General features: G+C 32.7%; 1 protein-coding gene across 4 annotated transcripts in view; it reads left to right on the forward strand.

Annotated features, from left to right (window-relative positions):
* Positions 1-17,676, forward strand: part of FSTL5 (follistatin like 5) — a 732,413-nt gene that overhangs the window by 610,322 nt on the left and 104,415 nt on the right. For 2 of the 4 annotated variants that reach the window (XM_087437469.1, XM_087437470.1), the window contains exon 11: positions 11,551-11,577. The exons of the other annotated variants lie outside the window; for them this stretch is intronic. In XM_087437469.1, the coding sequence (XP_087293595.1) occupies positions 11,551-11,577 (27 nt within the window). The remainder of the gene's footprint in view (positions 1-11,550; positions 11,578-17,676) is intronic. 4 annotated transcript variants of the gene reach the window in all.

Here is a 17,676-nt window from a genome sequence, read left to right on the forward strand (position 1 = left end):
TTTGTTTACTCTTGTATCTTATGTATTTTATTACTTTTCTGTGAAGCTAAATTCCCTTTTTGAATCTCATAGGGACACAAGACATTTTATCCTCAAGTTTGAAAAATGCTCCCTAGAACATAAGATTTCAGAGATTTATTCAAATCTGATAATTTTCTTTTACTGTTCCTTCTTGTAGAGTGTGGGAAAGGTAAGTTTCATAGGGAATGTTAGTAAAAAGAAAAATACATGTATGGGAGAGAAAGTGTTTTTATATCATATTCTCAGAGCCATGCCTGACCACATCTTATTTTCAAGAATGAACAATAATTAATGGTTGCATGTGTGTGGAGTCATCGTGACATCAGAAAGCTTCAGCTGAAAATGCTCTCACATTTCAGTGCCAACATTCATTCTTAGCATAGCCATGGTTGGCTACACTGCTGCTACTTGGCCTAGTTTCTTTCCTCTCCCTGTCACTTCTCTGCTGAGCATTTTTGACCCCATTCTCTTTTTCTCTGTGTCAGTAACTGCAGCTGCTAGAGTATCACTGCTGTCTGTTGTTGGTTCTGCCCTTTTTTTAGTGTTGACAATAGAAGGACAAGGAGCAGCCAGCATTGTTCTCTCCTATTAATACAGAACTGTATTGCATGGGTGTAGGGGCGAGAAAGAAGGGGAAAGTGAAAAGATAGGACTACATGCGAACAGGGCAGTTTATTCCTGTTATGGGATTCCTCCAGCATTTGTTTCTTCATTGTAACGACTTGAAGTAGCGATCCAGCTCCCAGGAGTAGCAATAATATTGCAAATAAAGACAATATGTGTTAAAATAATATGAGTAACTCCAAATTCCTGATCTTAATTCGTAATGGTGTGACACCTTCTTGCTTTGTTTGCCCAGTCTTAGACATTGATGTAACTTCTCCATGCTTTAATTTTCCTTTCTGACATGATGAGAAAGAATTGTGATTCTCAAACTCATTTATAGGCGTTTAAAAGCAGTAATGACAATGTCTCAACAAAAGATTAGAGATTTGAAATCAGGTGGCATTATGACCGAGAGCTTTAATGGAACAATGTAAGAAGCGTGTTAGTTACTATAAAAAAACAAAACAAAACAATGGATAACTTGACATTTTTTTGGTTTATTTTCCTCTCTCTTTAAATATACTATTGAACTGATTCTTAATTTATCATATTAAAAACACTATGAGTTTCACTTAGTTTATCTAAATGATATTTTTAAAACAGGTAGGTATATTCTAATAATAAGAAGCATATCCAGCAAGAGTTTTACGAAAACATAGGCTAGTGACAATGTGTGAAGAGTTGAGAACAAAACTAAAGCTTATGATATCATTTTAGGCAGAACCTGCCGTTCCCTCTCCACGAATGCAAGCAAAACAAAGACACTAACGTTTTTTGAAGTACTACTTTCAGAATTAAGTCAGAGAGAAGGAAAAAAAAAACAGGAAAAAACAGTAAGAGAGACTTCAGGATAATGTTGAATTGGCCAGTGCAAAATAATCTTATCCAGGAGGACGACTCAATGAACAAATTGGACAGGCGTGTACCATTAACTCAGCTTCTTGGGACCATCAGGATACTTTCTATCTGAAAAGCACAAGTTCTTCTGTGATTAAGCTAAAATTCTGTTACAAAAGTTATTATTGGTCTGTAATTCTCCAATTACTATTTTTACATCATAATTTTACTGTGTAATAGAGATATCTGGGTTCTCTGTCATGAAATTGTACAAGAGATAATATATGTACAGTACTTTGAGGAAGAAAATTTCAGTTCTAGGGTTAGTCTCCTCTTTAATCCAACTATGTGTGACCTTACTGTTGTTGGATGGGGATTTAACAGATTGAAAATCAGGTTTTACATTTTTGTAACAGTGCCAAGTCTGGTGCTTATTGTGTCTAAAAGCAAATTAAAAGCAATATGGAATTCATTTTAATCAACACAATGTAAACACTTGAAGCAATTATAAAAGACATATGCGAATTTACTGCAGAGCTTGTCATTGGCCTGCTGAGGCATCTAATGTTTGACAAAGAATGTCTGAAGGGACATGTTAAATATCTGTTCCTCAACACTGTGGACGCACAGACATTACATTATTTCTGTTCATTAAAAAACAAGATATATTGACTATATTATTACTGCAAGTTGTTTCATATTTGAGTCATAACATAAAGTTCTTATCTTTGGAGGTATGTTTGTATGTTTAGCAAAAATATGTATTTCCAAAAAATATATGTGTAAATATGTATATAAACATATGTGTTGTGTGTATACATACGCGCGCGCGTGTGTGTGTGTGTGTGTCTGTGTGCACCAGGCACTGTTCTAGGCAATTTAAAATTTTTGGCTCATTGAATGCGTATAAAATCCTCATGCTATCTAATTTGTCTGTTATATTTCACGCAATTCCTTTAGAAATCTATTCTAGGAAGAAGTTAACCTCTGTTAACTCATAATCAGCTTGTTTTATGAGACATTATGCCATTTTCTACATGAACACTTTCTCAGACAGTGTAAAGTCCAATATTGTTTTTTCTGTCTTGTGACTGACTAGAAATTTCAGATGCTAAGTTTACAGCCTACTTCATTGATTACTCTGCTTAGATGTCTGATACCTTTTATTGCCATGCTACTAATCTATTTTATAATATCTTTAAATATAAGCAAATTTAACTGAAGGATAAACTATGTGTTTACCTAGAATGCCCTAACTATCTGGATATTTAATGCATTTGAAATTTGTAATTATAATTTGTAATTTCTCTCAAAAAATATTTATCTAATAATCTTTGTGTATCTTAATGATAAATAACATTTTAAAATAGTCAATTTCCTTCAAAGATTGGATATCTTTTATTTTCCACTATATTTAAATATAATTATGTTTATATGTTAACATTAAATATAACATAACTATAACTATATATTTAAATGCATATTAAATAGTGAGGAGTTCAGAATATGAGAAGAGTAATAAAAATTGTTAGAAATAATACCCTTTTATAAAAATTATGCTTCATTGCAACAGCTTTAAGTTCTACTATTTTTAACTTTTTCTTTGCAAATATGCTAATTAATAATTCAAATAGTCTTTTATTTCTCTAATTGTTTTGTTCTCACTAATGATAATAAGGAGAATCCTCTGATAGCCTGAAAGATAGGTTAGGATATAGTTTTATGCAGTGTTTTGTTTTGGTAACATTTACATTAATTTAATGTTATGGGTATGATTATCTTTAGTTCTATCTAGGATATATCTAGCCAAGATCTAGCCAAGATCTACTGGACAATTCGTTCTGTGCCAGGTACTACTTAAAATGTTAAAATCATTTTATTTTATTTTTATTTATTTATTTATTTATTTATTTATTTTGTGAGGAAGATCAGCCCTGAGCTAACATCCATGCCAATCCTCCTCTTTTTTTTTTTTTTGCTGAGGAAGACCGGCCCTGAGCTAACATCTATTGCCAATCCTTCTCCTTTTTTTTCCCCGCCTTTTCTCCCCAAAGCCCCAGTAGATAGTTGTATGTCATAGTTGCATATCCTGCTAGTTGCTGTATGTGGGACACCACCTCAGCATGGCCCAACAAGCAGTGCATTGGTGCGTGCCCGGGATCCAAACCCGGGCCAACAGTAGTGGAGCCAGTGCACTTAACCGCTAAGCCATGGGGCCGGCCCCTATTTTTTTAATTCTCTAATTAACCCGGTGTTATATTTTCTAGATGGAGAAGTTAAAACAAAAGAAGAAGTAAGTTTGTTTGCCATCTACTTATAGTGGTAGGGTATATGACCTAGTTAGAAGACCAAGTTTTTCCCCTATATATCTGCAGCTAAATACCCAAAATTGTTGAATAATGTCATTATTTATTGTTTATCATGTAAAAACCACAACCAATCATTTGTGAAGAATTATCAAAATCAAGTCACTTCCTGACAGTGGTGGGCTTAGAATTTTGATATTAACTGAAGCTTAAGTGTTGGCCATCTGGATAGGAGGACACTAGCTAAAAAAATTTTCTTGAAGTTATGTTTGCTTAGTAAGCAGTCTGTTACACTAACATTATATGGTGTCCAAGTTGGTCCTAATGATCCTCCTCTCTTGTTATATACACCCCATAGTATCTTCCCACATTGAAATAGGTCAAGTCTCTATCACAAACAAAGTAGGTTGGAGGTGAAGGTATATGACTTCTGAAGTCAGGTCATAAAGGGCATTATGGCTTCTGCCTTGCTCTCTTGGATTACTCATTCTAGAGAAAGCCAGCTGCCAGTATGTGAGGACACTTAAACAGCCTTGGGGAGAGTCCCGTGTGCAAAGAACTGAGGGTTCCTGTCAACAGCCAGCACCAAATTGACAGCCATATAAGTGAGCCATCTTGGAAGTGGATCTTCCAGCCCAAGTCAAGCCTTCAGATGACTGGAGCCTCATGAGATATCCCAAACCAGAACCCTCCCAGCCAAGCCACTCCGTCAAAACCATAAATGTTTTTTGTTATTTTAATCTACTAAGTTTGAGATAATTTTTTACACATCGTGCAATAGCCACTGCAGATAGTATGCTTACATGGTTTGGCATTGGAAGGAAAGATGGATACAGTTTTTATTTGTTTAGTCTGATGGCTTTAATCTTTTGACATGGCAATAGTTCTTACATTGTCTTGGTTTCACTCAGACTCATTTGGTTGCCAAGAGTAGACTCTCTCTGTTTGGTTAAGTATAGCTTATTTTAAAACTGATGAGAACGTTAAACTGGCGATGTGAAGCAGTCAGGGTTGTATCCACATTCAGAACCCAAAAACTGACGTTACATAGTCAGACAACTGCTAACTCTCTTGCCTCTCCCATGGGTTCCATAGTTTCTTCCTCCCTTTCACATCTTCTTGAGTCCTTCTCTGCATTATCACAAATTATCATAGCCCTGACTCTACGTCATGGTGCCTTTCGCTATGCATTCTTACCATTCTGGTTCTCTGTACTCTCCATTTTCTAATATGATTTCTTAATTCAAATTACCTTCCAAAAGAATCTGATTATCCCGTCTCATCACTTTTTAGAAATTAAGACCATAGATTCCTGGCCAGTTTCTGGGTTGTATGCCCTAATGTTAAGCTGGGAACTATAGCCTAACCAGCTCGTTAGACTCCAGGTTGGGAATTCGTGTAGTCTCAGGGGAGAATCATCTTCAGTCAGTGCCAAAAGAGTGACAGTTTCACTTAAATGTGGCTTTGAATTTGGCATATGGCAGGCAATGTACTTGACATATCTTATATAGCTTTCCATCCTAAAAATAGTATGTTTTAAATGTCCCATTTCATTCTCCATATGTACATTCAAAGAAATTTCAACTACCATAACACTAACCATACATTTTTTCAGACACATTAAATTTTTATCTACATTTTCTTTTCACGTTGCCCTTTTTCATTTGCCTTCTGAAGTTGAGTCAATTTCTTAAATCCAAAAGGAGAAGCAGTCAATAAGACATCTAGCTAAAATGTTATTCTTACATAAATGCAGTTTATCAAAAAATGTTTTGCACTAGTGGAAACCTTGTACTTTCAGACAAAGACAAGGACAAGCAAAAACTTATTTAGTTGAAAAGCCAAGTGGTTTACACATGAGTTGCCAGGGAAAATAGCTGTTCAGTACTATGGCATGCTGCTATGCAGTTAACTATGTTATTGCTATTGCTTATATAATATTCAACTCTCCACATGTATTTCCACATAGAGACAGCATATTTAATATGAGATCCATCACCTTGAATATAATTGCAAGTCCCCAATATATAAAATAAGACAATTTATAAAAAAGGCGTTAATAAAAGATTCTGTCCCTAGCGTCCAGTCATCTGTTCCATTGGACCACATTTTCGTTATAAGGCATATGTTATCTACAAAAGGAATTTTACATTTCAGTTAAGTCGTGAACAAGTATTAAATTATTGGGGGTCTCTGACTTTGAGGTTTTTATTGCCCAATTTTAAATAAAAAGATTTCAGAAGAGAGAATTCATTTGTGGTATATTAAGGGATGCAATATGTGTTTCACAGGATTTCATATCTAGAGAAAAAAGTTTACTTTAGCTTAAACTCTTGGTTCCAGACAGGTTAACTATAGATAAAAACTAAGCTGGTTTAAAGGACGACCAGGGGCAAATTAGGTGAAGAATTCTCGTAAGAGTATTACTGTCAGATTTAACATATGAGTAAAGATGAAGAGATTCAAAATGATTTGAAATGTGGAATATGAGTTTAATATGACACAGGCATATCATGGAAGACTATGTGCTATGCTAAGGACTTTGAGCTTACACACACACACACACGTATATGCATAATATATTTATAAGCAAATTAATGGCATCATTAAGCCTGCGTTTATTATAGGTAGATGTTTATGTCGTATGAAGGATAAAGTAATGTGACAAAACAAATCTATTTCAATACGTAAGTAGCTGTTAAAATGTAAAAAATATAAAAGTAACATCCCAATAGAAATAATGAGTTAAAGACATAAAGTTTTCTTTAAATATTTGCAAACATATTCAACATAAGTTATAATCAAACGAATATACATTATATTTAATTTATATATTATAATATATGTTCACATTTGATAAGCCTGTGCACACGTGCATGCATACACACACATACAGTAATAATCCACTTTGAGTGCAGTGGGATGAATACTTTCATAGACTGCTGGTAGTGCTGGTAACAATCTTTGAAAATCAACCTGGCAACACGTGGTAATGGCTTTAAACACTCCCATACCTTTTGTAGGAATGTATACTAATGGAAATAACTGCATAGAAAGATGGTCATCACAGTAAGCACGCACACGCACGTGCACATATATGTATATACACATACATCTATATGACTGATAAGTCAATGATATTTATAACTTATACTAGCCTCTGATCTAGGTATGAAGTTTAGATTGATGAACAATGAACGATAATATTTTTAAAATGAAGAAATCCATATGTTGGAAAACTATATAATGATTAAAACCATGTATTTGAAGACTAAATTAGACATTACATGATAAATGAATAAACAGCATTTAAAATTATTTTTACATGTTACATATTTACATATTGTATCAGAAACACCTCCATATATGTACGCATTTATATAAAAATCAGAAAAATAATGAAAAGACATATAATGAAAAGAGACTTGGTTATTTTACCTGTGTAATTGAATTCAAAGTATTTTTTTTAAGTTTAATGTACATTCTACCTTTATACAATAAAATGGAATATGTTCTAGAAATACACAATAATAATACATACAATTTTTAAACTAAGTAATTTCAAAATAAATTTTGTCTTTGTAATATTCATTCTCTTGATGTAGGAATAGTATAGCTTTCCATCTAGCATATTTTTAGTGAATGTTACACTTTATTTGCTATACTTTTTATATTTTAGTAAATTTTCATACACTATGCTTTGGGCTGTTGTAAATAAAGTCTATTGTATTTTCTAATTCTTACATAAGAATATAGATTTTTGGGGTATTTATCTTGTGTCTTTTCACCTAAGTGAACTTTCTTACTAACTTTATGTGTACTTTTAATTTAATCTTTTGTAACTCCTTTTATCCTCACCTTTTGATATATTTTATTTTCTAATTTATACTACTTATACAATTTATATTTATTTCTTGGTTTAATGAATTGTCTAGTTCATAAAAAATGAATTTCTAATGACAACCAAAAAACATTATTTTGACTCTCAATTTATTATTCTGGTGTCTGTTAATTTTTCATTGCTATAAAATATGCCTCTACTCTTAGTTTGCTAGGTCACTAACAGTATTTATATTACACGTATTAACATGTGATGCACTTTATCAGAGTATATTTGTTTTTGTTTTGTGAGGAAGATCAGACCTGATCTAATATCCATGCCAATCCTCCTCTTTTTTGCTGAGGAAGACCGGCCCTGAGCTAACATCTATTGCCAATCCTCCTCCTTTTTTTTTTCCCTTTTCTCCCCAAAGCACCAGTAGATAGTTGTATGTCATAGTTACATATCCTTCCAGTTGCTGTATGTGGGATGCTGCCTCAGCATGGCCGGACAAGCAGCACGCCGGTGCACGCCCGGGATCCAAACCTGGGCCGCCAGTAGTGAAGTGCACGCACTTAACCACTAAGCCACGGGGCCGGCCCCAGGATATATTTGTTTATTTAAATTATATTGATTATTCTCAGTTGATATACTAGTATGTTATATTAAATTAATTGATTTCTTAACTAAATTCCTACCAAATCATTTTTTCATTCCAAGAGGATTCCTATCTATGATCAAACTTTTAACATCCTGGTGAATTTTGCTTGCATTTTATTTACAATTTTTGTTATTAGCTAATTTGTCCTATAATTCCCCTTGCTCTGCTACTATTATCAACTATTGGCATCACTTTTGCTGACTTTATAAAATGAATAGGAATGTCTCCACTTTGATATTCTCACAATATTTACTACAACTGGAATTATATGATTCTTGAATGTCAGTAAATACTCATTATAAAAACCATGACCATAAGAGGATTTTGGGAAGAAACTATTTTAAAAAATATTTCAAAGAATACCGTGGTTATTTCTATTTAATTTTCTTCTTTATGTTCTGTTTGTATATTAATATATCCTTGGATTTTTTTATGAAGTCGGATTATCAAATTTATTAGAAAAATTTTCTACATTAATTCAAAATCATCATAGCTACAGTCGTTCCTTCCTCTTCCTTCTCCCCTTTCCCTCCTCCTCCTTCTAATTCCTCCTCCTTCCCCTTCTTCTCTCTTTCTTTCTTTCTCTCTCTCATCTATTTTGCTCAGTAATACATCAAGCCTATGCATTATCTTTTGGCCAACACTCTTTGGGTCCACATATTGAATTCTCGTTTTTGTTGTTTTATATAAACTGTGATTATATTTTATTTTTAAAAATATTTAATTTATTGAAGAATTTTGCAGGTTTTCATATTTCCTTTAATATTTGCTTTATTGTTGTCTGAAAATGTCTAAACTATTTATGCTTATTGGAATATACCTACAGAATAGAGACAGACTTTTTATTTTCTAGTTTACTGTGTGAGCACTAAATCTTTCAAGAAAACTTGGTAAGGAAACACTTTCTGTTTGTATAGTACAGCATTTGTTATAAAAATACTAATTCAGTCTTAATAATTATATTATTGAACCTTTGTCATTTTTCCCTTCATTTTTCAAATGCTGAGAGTGCTGAGTTACAGAAGCAGAATGTGATTGAGGATCTACCAATTTTGTATCCAGTCCTAATAGTTTTGCCTCATGTTGTAATGCTATGTTTTTACTTTATATAGTTTTAAGTTCAATATATAGTGCCTTGAATTTTACCTTATTTGATGTAAATACCACAAACCATGTATTTTTTGGTATTTTCTCGTACATGATTGCCTATCTTAAAAATAACTCTGTCCTTAGTCGTTTAGAATAGCAGTATTTTCACACACCACTAGGGTTTGCACATGCTTTTTCCTGTATCTAGAAATCTTATCCTTACAATCCTCTCTCAGTCTACTCTTATTCATCTTTTAGACTTCACCTTCTGTGTTATCGTTAGGGAAGTTTCCTCCAGTTTCTCTGACTATATCTAATCCACCTACTAAACACATTCACATTACTATTCCTCTCTTTCACAACACATTAAATTTGTAATTTTGAATTTTTTTCTGCCAGTATTTGAATACTGATTTTTTTTTTTCTTCTTAACAAGATTATAAGCTCTATTAACCCAGGGACTGGGTCTGTTCTAATCTGTGTATCACAGTGCTGAATACAACGTCTGGCACATGCTAGGCACTCACTCACTGCTCACGAAGTGAAAGGATGAATATATGAGGAAACAAATGTCTAGTTACATTTTTTAATAAGCCAGAAAAATAATGATAAGTCTTATCATGGCTCCATCTTTCCTGAGCCTACAGAAGAAAATTTAATCTCCTTTGCATTGTGTACAAAAGGCTTTCTTGATCCAATCATGGATGAATTCTCTGGCCTCATCTTCTGTCCGTTTTGCCCTGCAAATATACCCAATTACTGAAATCTCTCTGAATATGTAATGTTGTCCTGTTGGTATGCCTTGAACATCTCTAAATCCCCTGCACCACACATCCTTCTTGTAAGTTTAGGTGATGTTATCCTTCTTGAGCATCACCAATCTAACGCATCTTTCCCTCCACTGCCCAACCTCTGCCCCAGAGATGATCATTCTGTCGCATCCCTAGCCACCGAGCCTGACATTTGTTTCTTTGATTGCACTTATCACATGGTAGTAATTATTTGTCAGAATGGTTCTCTCCCTTTGCAGGTCTATGTCCTCTTCCTGCAAATAGGATCTATGCTTTTCGTACTTGTTCCAAGCACGCTATAGGCAACAAGAACAGCACCACAAAATGTCCTGAAGGGATGCACGTATCGTGCGTGCGTATTTGAATAAATATTCTTCAGGAATTAAAAACACCAAGGATCACAAAAAGTGCTTACTCTACAAAAATTTATTTTTAGAAAATATAGCACATACTGAAAACTGCATGACTTGGACCTTCAGCCTCCAGGTAGGAGTGCTAGACTCCAACCTTGGCTCCGCTACATTCACTGTGGGGATTCAGTTTAAAAAGAAAAAAGTGATTATGCTTTAATATGGTTAAAATATTCAGGGAATAATTAGATGTGTATAAGATTTTCCATTAGTTACACATTGTTTTCACTTATTTTGCTTTGAAAACTTACAGAATTTGGGAAACTTTGAATTAGTATTCGTGGACATTTCCTTGAGAATATTTGTAATTGGTATTTTTTATCTAATTGATATTTATTTTTATCTTAATATTTTAACTCTCTATTGATTTGGTCCTTATACAATATTTAATAAACCTATTGTCCAGAAACAATTTAAGGTGAATCATTATTGTTCATTGAAATAAGCAAGATACATTTAGATATATTTCATTCTGTCTGGGTTAAAAAGTAAAAACATATACTACTTAAAAATAGGCTACTTCTCATTCAAAATCCTGTATTCGTAAGAACTCTTCTTGCTCAGAAATATTGCATATTATGTGGCATATTGCATATTGTGATTATGGAGAATTTAAAAAATATACCTTTTTCAATTAGTAACTTTTAACTATACTGTCAAGTAAATAAATAGTTTTAACTACCAATGCTTGTTCTAAAGATGTATTTCAATAAAATTAACTTAAATATCCCATTCTTTTTAGTGATGCATAAAATGTTCTTTATTAACAAAATCTTTATTCCAAAGAAGAATTGGCTATTTCCAGAACTGAACAGAGCATTATTAGCTAGTCCCAGCATTTGACTGTTTTGTTAATTTAAAGTAGTTCGTTGAATTCCCAGTCACTACTTTTATGTACGTGTTCTATCCTAGAGATTGTGACATTTCTAATAGTTATTTATATTACTCTGCAACTGAAGTCCTGTTGACTCATTTTTTTTCTCTCCTTTTTCTTTTCAACATGCTGCAGTAGCTAACATATTATGGAGAGAAGAAGGTACTAAATTCCATTATTTTTTATATTGTTATGAATATTTTGCTTAATTTTTAGATGTTTTGACTATCAGTTTGAATAACTACCTTATTTGTTTTTATTTTGACTCAATATTTTTATTTGATTATAAATCAATATTCTTCTTTAAACCTGCTACCATTAAAAATATTTATCAGGGGCCAGCCCTAGGGTGTAGTGGTTAAGTTTGGCGTGCTCCGCTTCGGCAGCCTAGGTTCCCAGGTTTGGATTCTGTGCGTGGACCTACACCACTCATCAGCCATGCTGTGGTGGTGACCCACATACAAAGTAGAGGAAGATTGGCACAGGTGTTAGCTCAGGGCTAATCTTCCTTAAGTAAAAAAAATAATAAGAAAATAAATAAAAATAGAGGGCTGGCCTGGTGGTGTAGCAGTTAAGTTCGCACACTCTGCTTCAGCTGTCCGGGGTTCGCCAGTTCGGATCCTGGGCCCAGACCTACTCACCGCTCATCAAGCCATGCTGAGGTGGCGTCCCACATAGAGCAACTAGAAGGATGTACAACTATGACATACATCTAATGGGGCTTTGGGGAGAGAAAAAAAGAAGTAAGATTGGCAACAGATGTTAGCTCAGGGGCAATCTTCCTCAAAAGAAAAAAGAGTAGGTGGCAGGCCAGATTTGGCTCACTGGCCATAGCTTAAAAAAAATAATAATAAAATGAAATAAAAATAGTTATCACTCCTCATCAGCTTGGTTTATTATTGATATATAACCAGGAAGCTATATTACAATATATTGAAATACTTTTAAGAGTAAAAAGTTGTCAAAGAAATAAAAGCAAACTTAGTTAAACATAGTTGATATAATAAACCCTGATTTAGATTAGAAAAAGGAAAATTATAAAAACCATTACCTTATCAAGGGACTATAATAAATTATTTAAAATGGGTTATAAACTTGAAGGACTAAGGATTCAAATGCAATCTCTACCACTATGTAACCTAGGGCCTCTTTATATCACAATTTTCTTATCTCAAAAATAAGGATAGTTGTTAACACACAATAGAATTGTTATCAGTTCCTTAAATATAGTCTGCACTCAATAAATGGTATCCACTGTTATTTATTATTGTTATTATTATTGTTTTTCTTAATCATAAAGTCTGGGAAGAATGTATTTGACCAGATACTTAAATATCCCATGTTCTTTAGTTCAAGTCTTAGGATAAAAATGTGTACAAGTCATCATTACACTCCTAGTAAGCAACGGCCAAAATTTTTGCCTTCACAATCCATTCTAGACAGACTTCCTCTTCCCTAATTATAGCTTCCTTTATGAACTGGAGTCACTTCTACCTGTGAAGGCCATGTCTCATAAACTTAAAATAATTCTGAAATTTAGCTATCTCAATTTTGTGCTCAATGATGAGTCATACCACCTTATTTTTTTGGTCTTTGGTGTTTGTTACTCCTCAAATCTTTTATATAGGCTCCTTTAAAGTCTGGGTTACTAAAGAGGTTCTGGTGTAACTATATCTTCTCATTTTATCCCACTTAGATATTTCACATTTGAATGTACAAATTCAAGTGTTACTGAAACTAGCATTAACATATCTGTTAGACAATATTTCTTTATATTCTCTTCCCTCTTGAGAGCAAACAAATATTTCTCTGGGCATTTAAAAAAGTAATTTTATTTTACAATTGTAAAGGAAAGAACAAAACCTAAGTAGTCAGAGATCAGGTACCAAGGATCTGGTTTTGCTGGTTAATTTCTGGGAAAAATTTTATAATAGTTTATAATAGTTATTAATATTTAATAATAATGTAATATTCTTCAGGCTACTTTTAAAAGTATAGGGGACTTCCAGTTAATTAAGATCACACTGAGATTCATTATATGAAAACTTTTTGTCGATTTAAAATTTTCTTCTGTTAGTTTTTGAAAATGTATACTCTCAATACAGTGATGTGCTTACTCTTCACGGTGATTAGCAGGCATTTGGTCCTGTCCAAAACGTCCGTCAGACATTTGGTCCACGCCAAAAGGTCTTTGATATTGGGTCATGTCTAAAACCATTTGGAATGGACTAAATATACTCAAGGATGTTTTGGACAGGACCAAACGTAAAGGACCTTTTGGCATGGAACAACTGTCCTGCAAAGTTCATGACTTTGTTTGACACAGAATATGTGCCTGAGAAAATAATAGCTATTGAATACATTTTGCAGATAATTTGAAAACATACACAAGAAATGTCTTTGGGTAAATTTTTAAAATCTTTTATTTCATATAAAATTAGCATCAGAGTCCTTTGTTGTTTTTTAGAATAAATAAGATTTAAAATAATGTATTTGAGAAAACAATATGCTTGATTTAGATTCATAGCCATCTGTAAACTATTTTTTGTAATGCCACAGTTATTGGCAAGGCATTGCAATTAGAAATGATTGTATGTAATAACAGTAATGATGGCCAGACATAAGCGACCAGCTTGAGGAATCACTGAACTCTAACAGGGTGTACAATTATTTCATAAAAAATAGTTAAAATAACAGCTAACTAAAGCTTCCAAGGCAAATTGCAACCTCTATTTTTAAAAAATAGGATAATAACAAATAATAACTACATATTTCTGAGATCCACTTTTATTTGCTCTCTAGCAGGGCTTTCTGTTTGTATGCTTGCCTCTTTACCATGGCCAAGAGAAATTGATCCCAGAGAGAACCAATTGAAGAATTTCAGGCATTTTAAGATCAATAATGGAAAGAGAGTTGAAAATGATAATACTTCTCATAACGTCATTTTACTTATATACAAATGTTAAAACTATAAAATTTTGCTTAACTGAAAAATTATTTTTTAAACATGAACTTCAGAATCTACCTTAGCAAGGACTTTGTAATCTAAATCAATTTTACTGAATTTAATATGTATTATCTTAATAATCACATGGATACTTAAGCCTTAAGCACAGAATCCTCTTTTTCTGGGTTCTCTTTTCAGTTCTTCTCTAGTCGTCATTGTAATTTGCAGAAGTGTAGAAAGGCTTGTTAAAAGAGGAAATAGCTCATTCACTTATTGATAAATATTTTAAAGAGCCTATTAAATGTAAAGCACTTTGAAAACACTGGAAATATAAAGGTCAGATCTAATATCTCCCCTAAAGAAGCTTTCAATCTAGTAAGTTAAAGGCTAAATCATTCTTACTGACAACTAATTTTACTATATGATTTTAAAATAACACATGAAAGATTCAGTATGATTGGTTTTCTTCTATAATATTTTTATGACCTTGTAATCAAATATAATCTGATAAAGTATTTCCTAATGCCTATTTAGCGGACAACAATTTGAGTGTATGTTATATGGTCTAACAATAAAAGTGTTTTGGTTTGTTATAAGCACTGAATTAAAGGAAGTTTTAAACCATTTTATTCACTGCGAGATTGATCTGAACTTTTAAATATGCAAACTTCAAACTCTAAAGAAATATTAGGGTGGTTCATTATACAACACAGCATTTTCTAAATTTATTATAACATGGAATTATTTTGATGACTATCTGTAGGATCAATGTTGAATAGAAGCTACTTTGGGAAATACTGGCTTGATGTGATATCTAATGATGTGAAAGCAAAAAAAATTATTTTCTATATTTATAAAAATCGGCTGTCTCTTCTGTTCTCTGTAGATATTTGTTAATCTCATCACACAAAAATGTTATAGAAATAGTTCAAGTAAATTGTTATATTAGTCGGGCTAATTAACACCAACAAACACAAGGTAGAAATAGAAACTGCAGTGCAATTTTACAACCAAGTTTACATGCTACATCATAGTCTGATTAGATTTGTGATGTATAATGGGACCAAAGTGGGGAAAAGAAGATACAGGAAGCAGGTCAGCTCTTAACTCCTTCAGCCTGACGTTCTTCACATTTCTTTGGCCAGACTATTGTGCACGGCAAGGGAGATTGGGAAGTATAGAATAATATACGTGCCTACTTAGCGAGCTCCACAACCTCTTGTATAATTACTTTTAGAGAGGAAAAAGAACACAAACAGCTAAGGTTCTCAAGACCAGATTACTGCCTCACAATAATATAGAAGAAATTTTTTAATTTAAAAAATTTTTTAATTTCTTCCATATTACTGAAGGAGAAAAGGAGAATTTTCACAGAGTAAGGCTTCTAAATGTATGAAACTTAGAAATTCATAGCACTGGGGGAAGGTAGAGACCATGCCTTCTAATGGCTAGTACATGATGACAATGAAATTGTGATCAAGCTGTCAATATTTCCATTGGCCGGTTTGCTACCTTTTCTGTTAAAAACTAATGTCAGTCTAACCTTCTTAGCATTTTAAATTGTCTCATAAGAATGCTTTTCACGTTAAGAAAGTGATCTGACAGGAGATGTCCATTTGCAGATATAGGTGTATATACATACACATATATATGTTTGTACATGTGTATACACACATAACATATGCGTCTGTGCATATATATAATTATACATATGATTCCAACTAATATTAATTGTATAGCAAACAGATACTCTATTATGTTATAACCTTTGCTCTGTTAATCATTAAATGTGAAATTAAACATGCAGATTTGTATTCATTTTTTCTGGGATATCTTTGGAAATTCAAGAAATTGTATACTGACTCAAAAGGACTAATTTTAGATAATATTCTTCCTGGATTAATAGTGCCTAATAAGGAGAGTGACACAATCACTCCAAAAAAACTTTCCAACAAAAATGAAAGAGTTAGCAAGTCTTATTTTAGTTCAACATCATACAAAGATCTTATTGAGGTGCAACAGTATGATGTTGCTCTGTGTGTAAAAACGTTTTTAGCTCTAAAGATAAAGATACAAAAAATGGGAACATTCATGAACCAAAAATCTATCCCTGCTGAGTTATTCAGGGTGAGAAATGCAATGTGTACCATCTATTCTTGCCTATATTTTTCTTTAGCTAAAAGATTTCTTCTATACTTAAAAAAAAAAAGATAAGGGTCATTCGAAAGTGAAAAGAATAATATCAACCAATGAAGGACTTTATTTAACACCAAAAATTATTGAATCATCTTTGATTAGTTACCAAATCACTGAATCATAGAATTATAATTTGCTACTGTCTGTAACTTAAATGCTAAAGTAATGGCAATCTAAATCAGAGGAAGACAAACATCACTGCAAAATCTCTTTTGTTATTGACTTAAATATTCATCCAATAATCAGAAATTAACTAAATTTTATTGTTTATATAAATTATGTAATGTACCTACTACATATAATAAATAATAATATTATTGTATTATCATGGCACACTATTATTCTTGAGCAGCTGTCCTCAAAAGATTGAGACAAGAATGTGCATTACATCCATTTTTTCTCAGTCCATTTCATGTATTTAAAAGTGCAGTATTGATTAGAAAATCCTCTGGGAAATACTTCTCTCTTATAAGGCTGCAAGTAATTTTTGCTTATCTCCTCTCTCTGGATAGAAAGAAAAACAAAGCAAAAAGAATGCTCACAAGGAACAAACAAATTATGAATCACTTTCTTAAGCCACTATACTCCCTTAGATTTACAATTGACCTGGAAAAGACAAAGTACATATGTCTCTCTTCACAAGGGGATGGAAAAAGAAAAGACAGCCTGCACTATTCTCGTCTTTACTGTGACTAGACTGGTGAAGTTGTCACTGAAGTCAGGAACTTTTGTAATCACCACAACAGAAACCATTAATGAGGAGGAAATTGTAATTGAAAACTACACGGTTATCAGACTTTTGGGGACTCAGGACCCCTTCACACTTTTCAGTATTATTGAGAACTCAAAGAGCTTTTGTTTAAATGGGTTATTTCTATCCACTTATATTTACTATATTCGAAATTCAAAGTGACAAAAATTTTAACATGTATTTTTTAATTTATTAAAAATAACCATAATAAACCCATTACATGTAGCCATAAATATCACATTGTTTTTAAAGCTATATTTTCAAAAAGCAATGAGGAGACTCACATTGTTTTGCATTCTGCAAATCTTTTTTAATGTCTGACTGAGTAGAAGATGCTGGATTCCTATATCTGCTTCTGCATTTAATT

The sequence above is a fragment of the Ceratotherium simum genome, chromosome 12 (genome assembly GCF_057802395.1).
Source record: "Ceratotherium simum simum isolate JZ-2026a chromosome 12, ASM5780239v1, whole genome shotgun sequence".
Classification (NCBI taxonomy): domain Eukaryota; kingdom Metazoa; phylum Chordata; class Mammalia; order Perissodactyla; family Rhinocerotidae; genus Ceratotherium; species Ceratotherium simum.